Here is an 18054-nt window from a genome sequence, read left to right on the forward strand (position 1 = left end):
TCTCACAGATTTATCATTTAAGGATACTGAAAACGCTATAAAGCACCCTAGTTTATATTCAAATAATGGGTATCTTTGGAGCTTATCAGATATCACAACGTGCTGCTATTGACATGTGCATTTAAGGAACGCGATTTGATCTTTCTTACATCCTGTAAGGGATTAAGCCTAAAACATTCATGGAATTATCTAGCTCGGTTCATGATATGGAACTAAATATCGTGGTCAGTGGTGGGTTGAGTGCGTTCAACATGCCAAACTCTTCGAAGGATAATGGAAAGCAAAATCTTACGAAAGGGGACAAACCCTTTCCAAAGTAGGAAAAAGGATAACAATGAATGTGAAAATTGGAGCTATTAAAGTTTTTTACTAAGGCGGATAAAACTCCCAAGCCAAAACAATTTTATGGTCCGCCAAGCGGAAATAGGACAATGACTATAGATGAGAGATAAGAAAAGCAATACCCATTTCTAGAGTCGGATGTCTCCCCTATGTTTGATGAATTGCTTAAGCTAAAGGTGACTGAGCTACTAGAAATGAAGCGTTCCGAAGAAGCTTCTAAAGTTGAAGACCCTAATTATTGCAAGTATCACCGCCTCATTAGTCATTCGATCGAAAAGTGCTTTGTTTTCAAGATAAAGTCATGGCCTTAGCCCAAAATGGAAAGATAGAACTTGAAAGTACATTATTTTGCATACTATCAAATAATATACAATCAATATACAAATAATGGACTTCTAATAAATTAAAATGTACCTCGTATAAACAACGAATTATTCAAATTTCATATAGAATATATGTTTATATTCATATATTAAGAGTCATTTGTTTGACTCTATTACATGTTTATATTCATATAAGAGTCATTTTTTTACTCTATTATATTGTAGTATCTGTTCATACATAGGCCCGATCTCATGACCTCCCATATAGAAGAGTCACTACATGCCATTTGAGCACAAGGTGCTAGGCAAATTGATTGATTTTTGCTTATCAGCAAAAGTATAATACTTCGTACTTATGAGAAAAATGTGATATTTTTGATAAAAATATAATATATTTAAACCAAAATATAATATTAAAGATTTAATAATTACTTATGAAGAAAATTATATTATTTATAAAAAATATATAATAATGATGAAAATCCAACCCGTCTCCCATATACACCCACACGAGTAGATACTAGATAGTAATAAGAGTTCTACTACATGGACAAATTATTGTGTGGACAACAGATCAAAACAATGTCGTTGAATTTTATGAGTTAGAATAATATACATTATATGTTAGAATAATGAAACTTCTTAGGTAAGATAATGTATTTTATGAGTTAGAATAATGTACATTATGCTTTAAAATAATGTACATTATGAATTATAAAAATGTATGTTACAGTGGGTCGCAAGAATAAAATTACGCGAAACGACGTCGCTTTTGGACCGTGGTCCACACAACCCGCACAACTGTGTGGACCAAGGTCTATGCAATAACTATTGCTACTACATGAACTCTCAAATCATACTCCCTAATGTCACAAACACTGATAAATTACTTTTTTTTTTTTTTTTCATGTGGGTCAATATAAGTGTCTACATTAAGATTTTATATGTTGAAATAAAAGATTTTGTGAGTAGAAATAAATGTTAGGAATAAAAAATGAGAGTAAATGTGTATTTTCCTTAGTAATAAGTCAGTCATTATACGTTGGACCCTGGTCAACAATGCATTATGGATCATGATCACAAAACTCTGTCGTTTCATTAAGTACAAGAAATGGCTACCGTAAGTCTTAACGGAGCTCCGTAAAGGATACTACAGTTCATCTCAAAAGATACTGCCTCACATTTGTTTTTATATTATCAAATGAAACTGTAATTATATCGAAATGAAACTGCAGTTGTGTTGAAAGGAAACTACAGTGTATATAAAATGAAACTAAATAACAGTTTCACATATTTGAGTGTATATTGTCCAATGAAATTGTAGTTATATCGAAATGATATTGTAGTTGTGTTGAAAGGAAACTGCAGTGTATATAAAATGAAACTAAATAATAGTTTCACATATTTGAGTGTATATTGTCCAATGAAATTGTAGTTATATCGAAATGATATTGTAGTTGTGTTGAAAGGAAACTGTAGTGTATTATAAAAAAAACTGTAATTGTGTTGAAACGAAACTGAATAACAGTTTCACATATTTGAGTGTATAATGTCGAATAAAACTGTTGTTATATCCAAAAGGAAGTGTAGTTGTGTTGAAAAGGAATTGCAGTTGTACTGAAAGGAAATTGCAATTGTGTTGAAAGAGAACTGCAGTCGTGTTAAAAGGGAATTGCCGTATATATAAAATGAAAGTTAACAATGCGAAACAGAACCGTTTCAACCGTTTGTTTTTATTAATCAAAGCGACGTCGTTTTGATGCCTGGACCACAATCCATGGTGCACCGAGATCTACAGTAATATGTAGGTGCGGTGCAAATGTGCAATAGTCCCTGGGAATTTCTCAAAACTAAAATGAATGAAAATTTTGTCCAAAAATGGCGGCAATTACTTGAACCCAATTTCAAGTAGTGAGTACCCTAGGGTTTATTCTCAACTCTCAAGCCTCAACATCATTCTCCGCCCAAAATGTTCGGAGCTCAGCCGTCCTCCTCCGCCTTCGCCACTCCCTCCTCCACCCCACCATTCGGAACACCTTCGTCCACCCCAGCCTTCGGAACCCCTTCCTCCACTCCTGGCTTCGGCACGCCTTCTACTCCGGCATTCGGAACCTCACTCTTCTCCTCTCCGTTTTCTCAACAGTCACAACCTCAGCAGCAGGGTTCTTTGTTTCAGACTCCCCAGAGCTCCAGCGCATTCAGCTTTTCGACGCCGTTTGGGGCCACGCAGTCACAGCAGAATCTTTCAGCTTCACCGTTCGGTCAGCAGCCCAGCACTCAGACTACATCACCCTTCGCAAATGCTCAATTAACCACTCAAATGGCTCCTGTAGCTCCTCTGCCCTTTTCTCTTGCCGATCGAGATATTCAGGTGCAAATTTTGAATTTTGTGTTAACCCTAATTTTGGCAATTTGGAGCTATGCAATCTCGCATATTCGGATTTTTGTAGCCTGAACATCTCTGTTGTGCATACTTTTCAGGCAATTGTTGATGCTTACAAGGAGGAGCCTGGGAACCCCAAGTATGCATTTAAGGTATTGTAGATTTGGTTAAAGTTTTGCTTATATAAGCAAACTGGAATCACACACATAATAATTAATGAAATAAGAGTAACAAGTTTTCATCTTTTCTAAATTGTTCTCTGATTTTGGTCGGCTGATTCCAAGTGAGCTTTATTATCTAGCAGTGAAAATGAAAAATGCCAAATAATGAGTCACTGAGTGAGAGAGCTAGTAAATAAGTTTTTTTCTAAAGTTTGACTTGAAGTATGTTCCAGGTTTATGGATGTGACTCACTTTTGAGACACAGTTTTCTTTTAATTTATCAATTTCTAAGTTTCACCTGTGTGGAATATTTTGTCAATTTGCAGCATTTGTTGTTCAGTGTAACTGAACCTCAGCAAAGAGTGAAACCTGCTGGTGTATCAGATGTGAGTTAAAGACAGTTAAATCCTTTATTCTACAGGGCCCTTTTTTTGTGTTATGTTTGGTGAACAAGTTTTGATTTCCAGATTATGTGGGCAGAGGCGATGGGGAAACTTGAAGGGATGGAGTCTTCCAATCGTGAACGCCTGTGGCCCCAGCTTATCCAGGGCTTCAAGGATCTTTCACAGCGTCTCAAGGTACAGTCATAATTATGGCTAGAGTCATGTTTACCATTCTCAGGCAGTTACCCTCACTTTCATTCTATCTTCATTGCTCTGGAATACATGTCATTTTGTACTAGGCATAATGTATATCAACTTAAAATGCTGAAAGAGAAACTATGTAGAAAATATTAGAAAGAGAAACTGTCACTAGGTTAATATATAGAAGATATTAGAAAGAGAAACTGTGAAGCTTGGAGGTTCATGCATTTAAGAAATATAGAACATCCTTTTTCAATTATGAAGATCTAGGATATGTTCAAGGTTTTAAAAGGAGAAGGCGTGCCTTGAGGCGTTTTGTAATTTGAGGCGAGGCGTAAGCCTCAATTTTTATCAAAAGTATATTAATAACTTATAAGCATTGTTCATAAAATACAACACAAGATCTTCTGGAGCACTGGGAGTAATACTTTTTTTCAACCTACAAAGAATTAACAAGGTAAAAAATCAATATTAAAAAAAAAAAAACTACAGCCAGCTGGCAGCAGTACTGTAAAACAAAAAAATCTGATTTAAAAAATTTGCCAAGTGTCCTGTATATATGAAACCACTATATATATATACACACACACACACACACACACACGTTGAGGGAAGAGGAAAAGAAAAACAAAAAGATGAAAAGAGAAGAAAAGTGTACCTGGGAGCAGGGAGTTCGCCGTCGCTTGGAGGTTGTCGTCGGGAGTTCATCGTCCTTCACAGCAGGGAGTTCGCCGTCGCCTGGAGGTTGCCGTTGGCTGGAGTTTGCACTCCACAAGTCGGTTTCTTCGTAGATCAATTTGTTTTAGACTCTAATTAGGGTTGGGCTAGATTGGGACTGGGTTTTAGAAAAATAATTGGGACTTTGCCTACTACGCCTCAACAACATGCCTCAAACACGTGTTGAGGCGCATAAAAGGCGTGCACCTCTACTTCAACCTACAAGGCGTACGCCTCAGTACCTTCCCCTTGCGCCTCACTTTGAGGCGCGCCTCAAAAACGCCTTTTTAAACCTTGGATATGTTGTCCCTGAAGGTTCAGGTAAATTTCTGTTTCCTAGACAAAACCTTTAACTCCAGTGGCAACATACTCCAGAATCCTTGGACCATCCCGAAAGTGAGTACTTAGTAGTATGGGCCGAGGTATGTGGGTGGGTAGCGAGGCCTTGGCCCCACCCCACCCCAAAAATTTTAATAAATATTTATGTATATATTATTATATTAGGAATAAAAATTCTCTTTTGGCCCCCATCAATTTTTTAATTTTTAAATTCTACTATGTATATATTTAATAAGCCCAAAACATATATTAAAGTCCAAATTCACCAAATAAAAAGAAATAAATCAAGTAATTAATTAGTTAGTTATTATGTATTTTTATTATTTATTTACACTTTTAGGATGTACATTTGCTAATTCAAAAGATTAGTTTTGAAAATGGAAAAAACTAATGCTAATATTGGTTCTTTAATTCGTGATTTTGAGTTTGGTCCTCATCCCTCAAATTTTGAAATATTAAGTTAATTAGTAAAATGAATATCAGTTAATTATGTAAAAAAATGTTGCCAACAAAATAATTGGATCATTTTCAACTCCATTCTATATACTTTTCTTCATAAAATTAGAAGCACTACCACTTTCTTTGTGGAATTGTGGGACATCACTTTTGGCAACTGATGTTTCCAATGTTCGCTCCATGCAGCTTCAAGATGAAGTCATACTTTCTGATGCTGAGAGGCTAAAATTGACCCAGAGCAATGTTAAAATGGTTTGTCTCTCTAATATAGAAACAGAAATGTGCATATTTGTGAATGCATGTTTTGCGGTCTATACGATTCTGTTTCTAAGCTTTCCATATTACAGCTTCAAAGGCATTTTCAAGCTGACACTCTTCCTTGGATTGAGAGGATGAGACAAAAAGAGCAAGGTCTTCAAAGACGTCTTTTAAGGGTGAGTTATGATCAGTGCTTCTGAATTTTGATCTAGGCATGCTAGAAGTCTCGTGGCCTGATAATTCAAATTACTTGACTGGTTGGGAAACAACAGTAACTGTCATGTTTGATGGTCATAGTTGTCTTCATGGGTGGTTTTGGGGTGTTTGTATAAATTTATATTACTAACTCATCTTTAGAAGTTTTGTGAAATTGAAATGCAAATAAACGATCATTCATAATCGTCGATCTTAGTTTGCAATATTGTATTTAGTTTTCATTTAATTTTTGTTTATATGTAGTGCATATATATAGTGGGTGGTTTGGTTCTTTGTAGTTCATAATTTTTTAAACAATATCTGATACTTATGGCTTATTAAAAAAACTAAACCCATTGGTTATTTAGTTTTATGGCTATAAAATAATGTGGTTGATTGGGCAGTTACACTGGTTTGCTAGCTTTGCAGTTTTATGGTTTTTTTTGAACACTCATACTGCAGAATAGATGATGGGCAATTCTTGCTATATTGTTCAGTCTATGTTACACAAATTCCTACTTGACATTAGAAGCAAAGTAATTGCCTGCATTACCTTTAACCGACTCCTGTATATGGGCTTTACAGGTAATGAGAATAATAGAAGCATTGGAAGGTAAAGGTTGCCGATTACCTCTGATGAAAGGAGAAGCTGATTTGGCAGAGAAGTTGGCTGCTATAACTAGACAGGTTATTATTCTGTTTATTATTATTATTATTATTATTGTTATTTATTATGTAAGATATTTTTTCTAGTTTGAGATCTTTCTTATGAGTGGTGCAACTTACAGTTAAAAGGATCAGGAGCAGAAGTTTCTCGGAGGGTTCAGAATCTCCTCACAATATGCCGTGTTCAAGATGGCATTGGTGGTGGTTCTTTTTATCTTCCGGGATCAGCTAAAATACATGAACAGAGTCTTGTTGATATGCAGGAGGTATGAGGGGGAAACATAATCTTTTTGGTAACACTAATGCTTAGTCTGTTTTAATTGAATCCACTTATAAGCAACAACACATTCACTATTTGCGAGGATCACAAGAATCTTTCTTGAATTAATGCCATATGGGGTTAGGACTACAACTCGTTAAAATTTGATAGTTGAAGGACCATAGATGGTTAACTTAGACCACGGATGGTAACAATTTAAAAGTTACTAAACGTGGCAAAACCACTATACTTGGAGGACCCCAAATGGTATTAACTCAATCTTTCTTTTATGATGACCAGGTTTTGCAACAGCAAACTGAGGCCATTGCTAGGCTTGGCAATGTGCTGAAGCGAGACATGAGGGATATGGAGATCATAATGGCCGAAGAAACAGAAATGATCGAAGATTGAGCAATCCCACCTTCCTCCATCAGATGTACCCTACCATCAAATAGAATGAATGATCTCAATGTTGCATTATTCTTGTCCATTTTAGATCTTGATATTGATTGTAATACTGAGTAGTTTGCAACGAAATTTGTTTGTATTAGAATTTTGTTGGTGATAGTAATGCAAAGAGCAAACATGATTTGAGGCCGGCTACACTTTATTATTATTTGTTGTAATTATGGAAGTCTTATCTGAACAAGGATTTTGGATGGTAGTATTTAATAGTGTTCTGAAACTGGTGAATGTATATTTCCTTGTGGCCTGACAAATGTAATAGGAAGTTAGGAACAAACTTAAAAGAGGCAAATTATGTTGTGGAGTATGAAAATATACTGAAGTTATATTATTTTATTTGATATTATATCAAATAATGAACCTTCCGTTATATAAAGCAATATATTTTCAAAAAATAAACTTTACATACACAAATAATGGACCTTTAACATATTAAAAATGTATCTTACTTCAATAATCTATTTACAAAGTAGATACAAATAATGTACTTTTAGCATATTAAACTTTATGTTAGTGATTTATAGAGTCCATGGTATAATGATTGGTTAAGACTGACATGTACAAAAAACAGCACTCATTTCTATCACAATATTCATTTAAAATAAACATTGCATACACAAATAATATACATTTGGCATATTAAAAATGTTATCTTATGTCAGGCAAATTAGTAAATAAATAATGAACCTTATGTCAATGATTTACTTACAAGGTAGTCTATGAACCATGGTTATTGGTTGGTTAAGAATGACGTGTACAAAAAACACTGATCTATCATAATGTTCATTTTTAATTTGATAGTATACCAAATAATGAACATTCAATCCCTTCAAAAAAAAAAAAAAAATTTAGTACATAGATAATGTATCTTTAGTACCTTAAGTCAGTGATTCATCCACTTACAAGGTAAACTATAGTCCATGGTATATCACAAATTCAGTTCCCTGATTTGATTCATAGTTAAAAACTGTACTAACAGTTAGTTAAATACTACCGAGTAAGTGTAATGATCCTTCCTTACAACTTACAAGCCCTCAATGAATACATGTCAAAAATCATTACATGAAATGTTTTACACTTACAGCCCAAGTTTCTTAGGTCTAAGGTAAGTAGAAGGCTTGGGCTTCTTCAACCCAGGCATTGAAACTTGCTGTTGCTGCCTCTCCCTCTTCTCCCTCTCCTTCTCCTTGTTTCTTCTATCAATCTCTGCTTGCACCTTCCTCAAATTCTCCATTTCTTCCTCCATCGCGGTTTTTTCTTCCTTTTGCTTCTTTTTGTGTTCTAACATGGATGTATCTGACTCCTTGATAGAGAAAAACATGGGTCCCAGCTCCGCTAACCACTGAGGCTCCACTGCGGTCACACACTGCATATACTCCTTCGTTGTTAAGATCAACTCGTGATAAACCACGTAATCGGGTGTATAACCCAACCCATACAGTGCACTAGTGGGATGCAGATGACATGGCATTCCATTCCTGCAATTCACATATTCACCCACCCCCTTCAGTCTAGCTGCATTATGAAAATATGCAGAACAGATCGCCTTTCTCACAATGTCCCAATCGGGGCCACATGAGGTAAGTGGAATTTTGAGGGTCTTCAGTATATCCAGCAGTTGAGATCTAACCTCCCTAGCTTTGCGCAAACCTTTGACGTGCAAGAAATGGTCATTACACCAATCACCTCGGTACTGATTAGACTTCCATTGTTGGTAGACATTGAGCAGGGTGAGATGATCGGATTCCGGTACAAAAAATTTCTCCCTAGCAGCATCACTCTCCTCTGCCCTATCCTTGGGTCTAAAGAAAACTGAAGGTACTGAAAGCATCGATACAATGGTGAGAACTTCATTTAGGCATTCTAGTTGTTCCCCCATCAAAAGCATCTTAGCAAGAGGAGGGTCCAACGGGAACTCCACCATTTTCCAACCAAGATCAGTTAGATCCCCTACATTATTCAGTGCACCCAATACCCACAGCTGATACATGGAGTTGAGTATGTTTTCCTGAGGAGGAGGATCCATAAAATCAAAATCTAACAAATTTGAAATCTTGAGCGACTTGAGCAGCAATACTACATTGCCAAGATTTGTCCTCTGAATTTCTGGTACAGGGCTTGGCAACATTTCATTCTGGTATGCATTTTCAGTATAAAGTCGGTAACAAGTACCGGGCCCAGTTCTACCGGCTCGCCCAGCACGCTGGTCTGCTGCTGCACGACTGACAGGGAACACTTGGAGAGCATCCATACCCATTCGTGGATTGTATACCTTCATCTTACCGTAACCAGTATCAATCACATAGAAAATTCCATCAACAGTTAAGGATGTCTCAGCAATATTTGTGGCAACAATGCATTTGCGCTCTCCTTCTTCGGCCTTCTGGAATATCTTAGCCTGCAAATCAGCAGGCAGTTGGGAGTAAATAGGAAGAATAAGTAGCTTTGGTACTGCCTGTTTTGCTGAGGAGACTAACTGTTCCATTCGCTCTTGAAGTGCATAACAAGTAGCTTCAATCTCATCTTGACCGGTCATAAATATGAGTATATCACCTGGTGCACTAGTTATGTGGATGGTCATAGCCTGTTTTACTGCAGCCTCTACGTAATCTTCACAAGGGGTTTTGCTATACATGATTTGAACTGGAAATGTTCTCCCAGGTATGTGGAATATTGGTACACTGCAACGGATTCATAAATCAATTGTAGTTGACACATCAAAAGCCAGAGTAATCAAGAATTTTACACTGAAATGGACTTACCTTCCGAAAAAGTTTGAAAATTTCTGAGCATTTAGCGTGGCAGATGTCACGATAAGCTTAAAATCACGCCGCCGGGCAACAACCTTTTTAAGTATTCCAAACAGCACATCAGTGTTCAATGATCTCTCATGTGCCTCGTCCATTACAATGACACTATAGGATTCAGACAATGTAAACACAATGCTTAGTACATAAATAACTTTTAATGTTCCACCAATTATATCTAGAATATTAGACCCATACCGATATTTTTCAAGATCAGAATCTTTCAGTGTCTCGCGTAGAAGCACACCATCTGTCATGTACTGCAGAAGGAAATGAAACATAATGAGCTCAGACAGAAGCATACAAGAAAAACAGATTGTAAGTCAAAACAAGCACAAGCAGATAAACATCAGTACCAGGTAGTGGAAAAACTGGATATTATGTAGACATAATAAAAATTTACCTTGATAACAGTGTTAGGCCCAGTCACATCTTCAAAACGAATGGCATATCCTACTTTCTCACCAAGATCAGTTTCCATTTCTTCGCTAACTCTTTTTGCAACACTCATAGCTGCGACACGCCTTGGTTGGGTACAACCAACTATCCCATTTGTTGTAAAGCCATCTTCATGTAAGTACTGCAGACATTTACCATAAACATGACAAACAAAAAAATAAGCCCAGCAAGGTAAAGAAATTGGACAAAAAAATAAGCCCAGCAAAATTTAAAACATAAAGAAAAGAGAGACAATTCAAATTCTTCACTGCATAAGGTAAGAAATTGGACAAACCTGGGTCAATTGTGTTGTCTTCCCTGAACCAGTTTCTCCAACAACCACCACAATCTGATTTTCGTGAACCACCTACTCAGAAATTGACGCAACAATTAGAGAAACCACAAAGGTAGGTTGATGTAATTTCCTTTTGGAGGTTTATGCTTTATTAGTCTATCACTAGCAAAGGGGATTGCAACTTATGTGGTCATTTAAAGCATGCCTTTGAATGGAATTCTTTAATGCACAATCTAAATGTAAATAAGCAATATAATCTAAAAATGATAAACTAAGAGAAACAGGGAAATATGTCCAAAAATAAATAGAAGTGCTGTTTGAATTCAGGACTAGTTACAACCTCTGTTAAACCCAAGGCCTATTAACACTCAAATGCTCAAATGTCATGCACCATAACCTAGTTTGAAGGTTTTCAAAAGGGGAAAAGGAAAAAAACTATCCTCAGAATTCATGGCCACAATGGCTTACATATGCCAACAGTTGGGAAAAACATTTCTCAACCCCAAATTTTTTTCTTGTATGCATAATCTTCCAACCAATAACCTCAACTTCAATATATCTTGCATAATTGCATACAAAGAAATGAGGAACACCTAGGTCTAATTATCTACAGATGCAACATACTAGAGCTTATAAACCATGAAGCAATGGAAAAAAGGCATAGACAACGGATAAATATATAAAATAAAAAATTATTATTAAAATAAAAAGTAAATTGTGAAACCTGCAGTAACTCCTCGCGAACAGAAAAAATGGGCAAATACTGCCTTTGCTGTGAGATTGTTTTGGATTTTGCAAAGTCGCTCACTGCTTCCCCTTTCTTTAAATGTTGTGAAAACCTAGCTTCTTCCTTGAAATCAACCTCACCTTGTTCACCCACTGCAGCAGTATCTGCATCAACCTAGCATAGTATTCAAACTGAACATCAGACATAGGATACTGGCCTCAGACTTCTAAATTGACAGGAAGAAGCTAGATAAAAATGTTCAGTTAAAATTCATCACAATCTGTTACCTGTTCAGCTGTTTTTTCAACTCCTAAGATATCACCAAGTTTTGACCCAGCAAGTTCCCAAAATCGTTGACGAGATTTATGCATGCTTTGTTTTTCATGTATTTCACGAACAAGAACTGAGCCTTTCCGAGATATTATGGCCATATCTGACGTGGGGTCCTTGATTGGCATTACTGGTTCAGCTTGCTTTGTGAAGACAATCCTTCCATCCAGAAAAGGGGGTTTTGTATCTGGTGCATGGATTAAAAACAGATGCTTTAGCAAACAAAATTGGAAAGTTATCTTTTCAAGAATCTAAGCTAGTTTGCTATTAAGGGTGTGCTAGAGATTCCATACCATGAACAAGAAGGATAACCTTCCTTTCGTCCTCATCATCAAATTCTGTTTGCACCTCAGTGCCTTTAACAGCTCCAGATCTCAGAAGCTGACGGTCTTCCCACTGTGCATTGTCTGCAGTTAGCTGTGATAGCTTCTTACTCTGGGCAAGTGACATCTTAGTGCCATCCTTTCGAGTCTGTTAGGAGTCAAAGTGAGTGAAGGAAGTTAATGACAAAATTAAGTTTACTAAAAAAAATATTTAAAATTATATGAAAAGTTTAAGTTGAACTTGAGGCATGCTTTACCATAAAACCTTAAAGTAATGAACTGTCTATCAATAACTCATAAAGAAAATATGTATTTGACTTTACTATTTCAGCAGGATTTCTAATTTGAAATCAATAAAGCAAGGTTGAAGAAAGTGAAGAGTGGATTTAACACTATTTCATGCATCCTATGTGGCAATAACTTTTCACAGCTCAAGGGATAACTATGGGATGAAAATGATATTAACATTGAATTATATCACTTCAAATATATATTATTGATACAAAATAAAAATTAAAAAAAAAAAAAAAAAAAAAAAAAAAAAAAAAAAACATAAAACCAAAAAAATAGCAGTTATGCGGCCATATATGGAATATCAACAAGTATGATAGAATACTCAGCATTTCTTTACAGGTATGATTTAAATATTACTACAGAACACTTACCAGTTTTTTGGCCAACTCTGCCTCTTTTTTCTGAAAAGAGGCCTCATCACCTAAAAACAGTGCGGATCTATCCGTGTCAAACACAGTGCTGCCTTCTTCTCTATCATACCTGTTTAATGATAATACTTACATAATTGAGAGGTACCACAAAATGAAAGAAGGAAAACCACTAATTTAATATGTTAAGTATAGACTAGTTTCAGTGATCATTTAATACCAGGCACGATCAGAATTGTACTCCATCTCTAGACGCATATTTTCAGTGATCTCCATCCCCTGATTGTCGTCTTCAGATCCACGAATTCTATCGTCTCCATCATCCTGGAGGCACCAAGGAGAACAATATATAAATTACACTATACATTATTGTAGACACAATGCCACTTCTTTAGTATCATGTGATGTGTATATGAAGAGATACCTCAGACATTCGAGAAGTATTAGCAGAAGAAGAAAGCCGACTGGATTTTCCACCATATCGGGAACCTGAAGATCTTACAGAAGAACCAGATGCTCGTATTGGAGTTGGAGATGGAGCCACAGTGTCCCAAGGAGAAGCAGCTCCTGTAGATTTACAAAGTTTCAGGTTAAATCATTTGAACAGCTCAATGTATACTGTTTTAAGTTCGGCCATGCTATTAAACAATCAACAGTGGCATAATACTTTACCAGAACGAGGTGTATGGCCTCCCAACCACGGGGAAACAAGTCGCACATCAGGAGAGGCCCCAATAAACATTGGGGATGGTGAAGGTTCATGGCGTCGGCTGCTAGTATAGGAGGAACTATCTCGACGAGGTGTATCTTCCCACTCCCATCTGCCATCATCCCAGTCAGATCTTCCTGCAATACTTGCAGTGTTACAAACTAGAAGAGTAAGAATGCAATTCACAACAAATGTAATTGATGAAAGTATCATGGCAGTTTCTACTTTAAAGACATGTAGGTAGACTTAGAAAACACAAGATCTTGAAAGGCCCAACCCAGAAATTGCATATGTGAAAGTCAAATAGTCAATCCATAAAAATACAGCTATAGGATTTCCAGGGCATCATTGTCAGACTCTTTTATAGCCAAATATCACCAGATAAATAAATGATGATGATGATGACATTGATAATAAAATTAGTGTTCTTTGTTTCTTCATACTAATATCAGAGAAGCAAAGTTCTAGTACAAAAGACTTATTTTAAATGAGTTATTAACAATATTCCCTTTTAACATTAAGATCCTAGAACTCCAACACTATTTATCATCCAATTCAAGAGAACATTTGACCATTTGATGAACTAATAAATGAAGATATACCCACCACGTGTATTCCTGGGGCTTTCATATCTACTTCTTTTTCTTCTGCTGTCATCATTGTATTCTTTTCCATGATTGCGTGATGATTCCCTATGGCGATGCTCTTCCCCATCAATTCTATCTCTCTTTACCTCCCTGCTTTTGCTCCTATAGTCATCCCGGGACTTCCTTTCCCTCCCATGATCAAAATCATGGGATGAACTCTTAGTCCTTGATCTTCCAGTAGATGGAGTTGGAACCTTAAATTAAACAAAAATCATTCACACTATTGCCTCTTGACAATCGAAACAAGTACTAACAGACAACAACAACAACAACAACAACAACAATAATAATAATAATAATAATAAGTTGAAAGAGGAGCAAATTGATGCAAAACTGATGAATTGATGATTTAATAAAATTGACAACAAAAATTCTCAACTGTGCGTCTGAGAGGCTGTGCCTGACAAGTACTCTTAAGGATAAGTATTAGGCCGAAATGGTTGCAAAATTTTCGGATTCACATGTCACTAAGACACTTCAAAGGAATAATTCCTTAAAACAAGAGAATCACAGATGCAGCTTATAGCTCAAGATGATCTTAGGGTTGCTCAAGAAAAAGCAAAATTTTCAATTTAGATCATATAAGAATTGCTTAAATGCCACATTTTATGATCATACAAAAATGGTAAAAAAAAAAATCACACACAAACACCCCACCCGCATCAAAATGAGGGTGATAATGACAATGGGATACTAGATCCAAACATGTGGATTTTGCATATTGGGACCAAATTTTTACAGCAACTGCTTTTGACGTGAAGATTATTTAAATTTCAATCAAAATGAGCAACTACTTCACAACTTTACATCTCCAAGAAAGCCAAATGAGTTAATACCTGATAGTGTTCATCAGACCGAGGCCTCAAGACTGTCTCATTCTCTCGTCCTTCTTCAGTAACTGTAATCCCTAAAAATGCATCCCAAATTTAATGAGAAAGGACATGACAAATCAAAGTCCTGTATAAGTTTACTGTGCATGCATGTAAGTTCTTAAGAAGTTAATATCACGTTCAAAAATTAAGAAATGTGATTCAAAACTGTGAAACAGGATTTTACAATCACGCAATGGGTTAAGGAATCCTGTAAAGGAACCAATGACATCCAATTAACACCTATGATGGAAGCCCTAATATTTGTTGCTAATGGAGTTCAAGTATTCAAAAGTTAAGGGTCTGGTCATAATAATCAAAGAACATCATGAACAGATAAAAATAAATAAACAGTAAATTATGTTGTCAAACAGGGACCTGAGATAGAAGCCTCGCTGGCAACAGAATCACGATAACGTCTACTTGTGTGACTGCGTGAACCTCTAGATGGAACATCTTCTAATTGTCCAGTCTCAGTAGAAGTCTCTTCATCTATAGCTGACACAACAGAAGCTACTCTTTCCCTTGGAACTTTAAATGAATTCTCTACTGTAGATCCTCCTCTTTTTGCACTTGCAAGCACATCTAGCCCTGAATATCATGTACATCCTCACTTAGTCTCTAAATGAGGAATAATGAAATGATACATCTGAACCTTAACCATAAAACTAAGTTTTTTTTTTTTTTTGACATAAAACTAAGTTCATCAAAGAAAAATACTGAATACAAAAACAGACAGTTTAATAAAATTCCATGCTGCCAAGATTGCATCTAACAATAACAAATTAAATAAGTAGGATATATGCATAGTAAAGAACCACCATCTAATCCCAATAACAAAGCCAAACTTGGTGAGGTCAAGTGACCATTTGACCAAACATCTTCTAACATACATATAAAACATAAGAGTACACTTTTAACTAATAACATGATCCTAAGAATGCATAAAGTACAAGATAAACCGAGTTCAAGAATACTAAAATAAAATCTTAAAAAGAATGACCTTGAGTAAAAAAAAAAAAAAAAAAAAAAGCTTTAAAAACACATACAAATTAACAGAAGAAAAGACATACCAAGAAGTGATTTCCGCTCTGGAGGTCTAAAAACAACACGATCCTTCCCAGGAATATATAGACCACCACCACTGGCGCCATCAGGTTCCAAAGTAGTAGTTGTCTTGTCAAGGTCTATAGGTCCAGTAACCTCTCCCTCTCCTGGTTTCTGAATGGAATAATGAACTCAAGATAAGTATACCAAAATTCCAAATAAAAACATAAGAGGAAAAAATAAATTAATTAATTAATTAATCAAACACTCACCTGCATGTTCCTCAATATCAGCAAAATAAATTTTCTACTTCTTGACCCGAGAAACTACAAAGATTCACGATTTCATAAATTGTTAGAGAATGTTCTGTGCTTTATTTTTAACTGCAGTTCATCATTTCTATACTTGTAAACAAATTGAAGGCAAATTGAAGGCACATCACACGATAATTATAGACACATAACATGATAACTCAAGACATAAAACAAAACATATTAACTAACATCTTACTTGTGTTAAAGATATTTTATACCAGCTAACAATTTGTGTAGCAATTTATGTATTATAGTTATCATGTTATAGGTGTAAGGACATTAATGAAAAGGACAAAAGGGTGGGTTTACTAAACCTATCCTCACCTTTAATTAGGGATCCACTAACTTCATTATTGCCTTGAATTAGGGATCCATTGTCTCCCCATTATCTGTCATTATTATCCTTATCCAGGAAGTGGTGCAAATAATTAAAGAAGGAAATTTCAGGATTAGTGCATTGATGGAATGCAACTATATAAAGCCATCTAATCCCCTCACTGCTTGACATTAAGTCTCATACACCATCTGAGGGAGTTGAGTCAAGTGAGAGAAAAATAATCAGGAAGCTCAAGCATCTGGAGCAGTTCAGGCAATCATCAAACAAATAACTATGGCGGGAGGTTAGATCCTATATACTTCAGTTCAGTTTTATTCTTACAGTTGGTATCAGAGCAAAATATAATCTCTGCCTAGTTATTTGTTTGAATATGTATGCAAGTTGAATATTATTATTCTGTTAAATGCATACATATATTTATGCTTGCTATTTTTTTCCAGTATGTATATATATATTTGGTTTCATATATGTATATATATATATACGTGAAAATAGAATTATTATTGTTTTTCGAAATATAAAGAAATAATTTCGAAATAAAAATAAAAAAAATCTATACATACAAACCTACTGCTTGTTCACCGGAGAGACACCGGATTTATTCACCGGCTTTGGTCTTCGATTTATTATCCTCCGGTCTGAGATCGGCTCGAGCTGGTGGCGTGAAAGGTGACCGGCGATGGCGATGGTCGCGAACGGTGGACAGAACCGGCGACCTCTTCCTCCGCGTCTCTCTCCGGTGGATCTGGTTTTGGCGGCGACGAAGCTGCTCTCCGTGATCGGCGGTGGTGGAGCTCGGCAGTAGCGACTGCGGTCTTCCGCCGCGTCTCCCTCTCCCTCTCCGTTTTTCTTTTCTGTTGAAAGCTGCTGCAGTGCTGCGTATTGTTAATCATTTAGGAATGCTAGCCTGCTAGGTTTGCTTCTGGCAGATGGAGTATTATGGACTTTATCTAAGTTTATTAATTAAAATGAACATCATAATGGTGTAAGGTTTATGGGCTTGGGCCAATATTATAATGGCCTATTTTATGGTTTATAGGCTTGGGCCTATTTATTATTGAACTAAATGAAGAAAATGATGATGGATTATAATTGATTGGGCTTTCTTTTATAATTTTATGGGCCTATTTTGACTATTTATGCTTGTTGTAAATATTGGGCCCATCTAATTTGAGGATTGGATTAATTTTCCCAATTTCTTGGACGAACCCAATTTCTGAAATTCTCATTATAATTTGAGCATGCTTTGTATATTTATTGCAATAATTATTTGATTGTTATAATTATACATTTAGAAAAGCATGTTCTTTAAGGATGAATTTAGAGCCTTTTAGGTCTGAATTAAATGTTTATTATGCATGGTATAGCGCCTTTTAGGTGAATTAGTGCCTTTTAAGGATA

General features: G+C 35.9%; 2 protein-coding genes across 4 annotated transcripts; one reads left to right on the forward strand and one right to left on the reverse strand.

Annotated features, from left to right (window-relative positions):
* Nucleotides 1-2521: 2521 nt before the first annotated feature.
* On the forward strand, nt 2522-7368 carry LOC116026794 (nuclear pore complex protein NUP54). The gene is made up of 9 exons (XM_031268190.1): nt 2522-3036; nt 3147-3200; nt 3536-3595; nt 3677-3787; nt 5492-5557; nt 5653-5739; nt 6344-6445; nt 6547-6690; nt 6984-7368. The coding sequence occupies exons 1-9, from the start codon at nt 2635-2637 to the stop codon at nt 7092-7094; spliced, it is 1137 nt and encodes a 378-aa protein (XP_031124050.1). The 5' UTR covers nt 2522-2634; the 3' UTR covers nt 7095-7368.
* A 608-nt stretch (nt 7369-7976) lies between these two features.
* Nucleotides 7977-17558, reverse strand: LOC116026544 (pre-mRNA-splicing factor ATP-dependent RNA helicase DEAH7). Of its 3 annotated transcripts, none has more exons than XM_031267861.1 (18): nt 17225-17558; nt 16275-16328; nt 16029-16176; nt 15334-15546; nt 14923-14993; nt 14046-14280; nt 13403-13576; nt 13155-13297; nt 12951-13054; nt 12734-12842; nt 12039-12216; nt 11703-11932; nt 11413-11589; nt 10689-10760; nt 10359-10535; nt 10154-10215; nt 9911-10063; nt 7977-9829 (listed from the first exon to the last, which is right to left on the reverse strand). In XM_031267861.1, exons 2-18 carry the CDS (start codon nt 16278-16280, stop codon nt 8227-8229), a joined length of 3855 nt encoding a protein of 1284 aa, XP_031123721.1. In that variant the 5' UTR covers nt 16281-16328; nt 17225-17558; the 3' UTR covers nt 7977-8226. The 3 variants fall into 3 exon arrangements, with proteins under 3 accessions (XP_031123721.1, XP_031123722.1, XP_031123720.1); XM_031267862.1 differs by having other exon boundaries at nt 14923-14984; nt 17221-17558; XM_031267860.1 differs by having other exon boundaries at nt 17221-17558.
* Nucleotides 17559-18054: the final 496 nt, after the last annotated feature.

The sequence above is a fragment of the Ipomoea triloba genome, chromosome 8, assembly GCF_003576645.1.
Source record: "Ipomoea triloba cultivar NCNSP0323 chromosome 8, ASM357664v1".
Classification (NCBI taxonomy): Eukaryota; Viridiplantae; Streptophyta; class Magnoliopsida; order Solanales; family Convolvulaceae; genus Ipomoea; species Ipomoea triloba.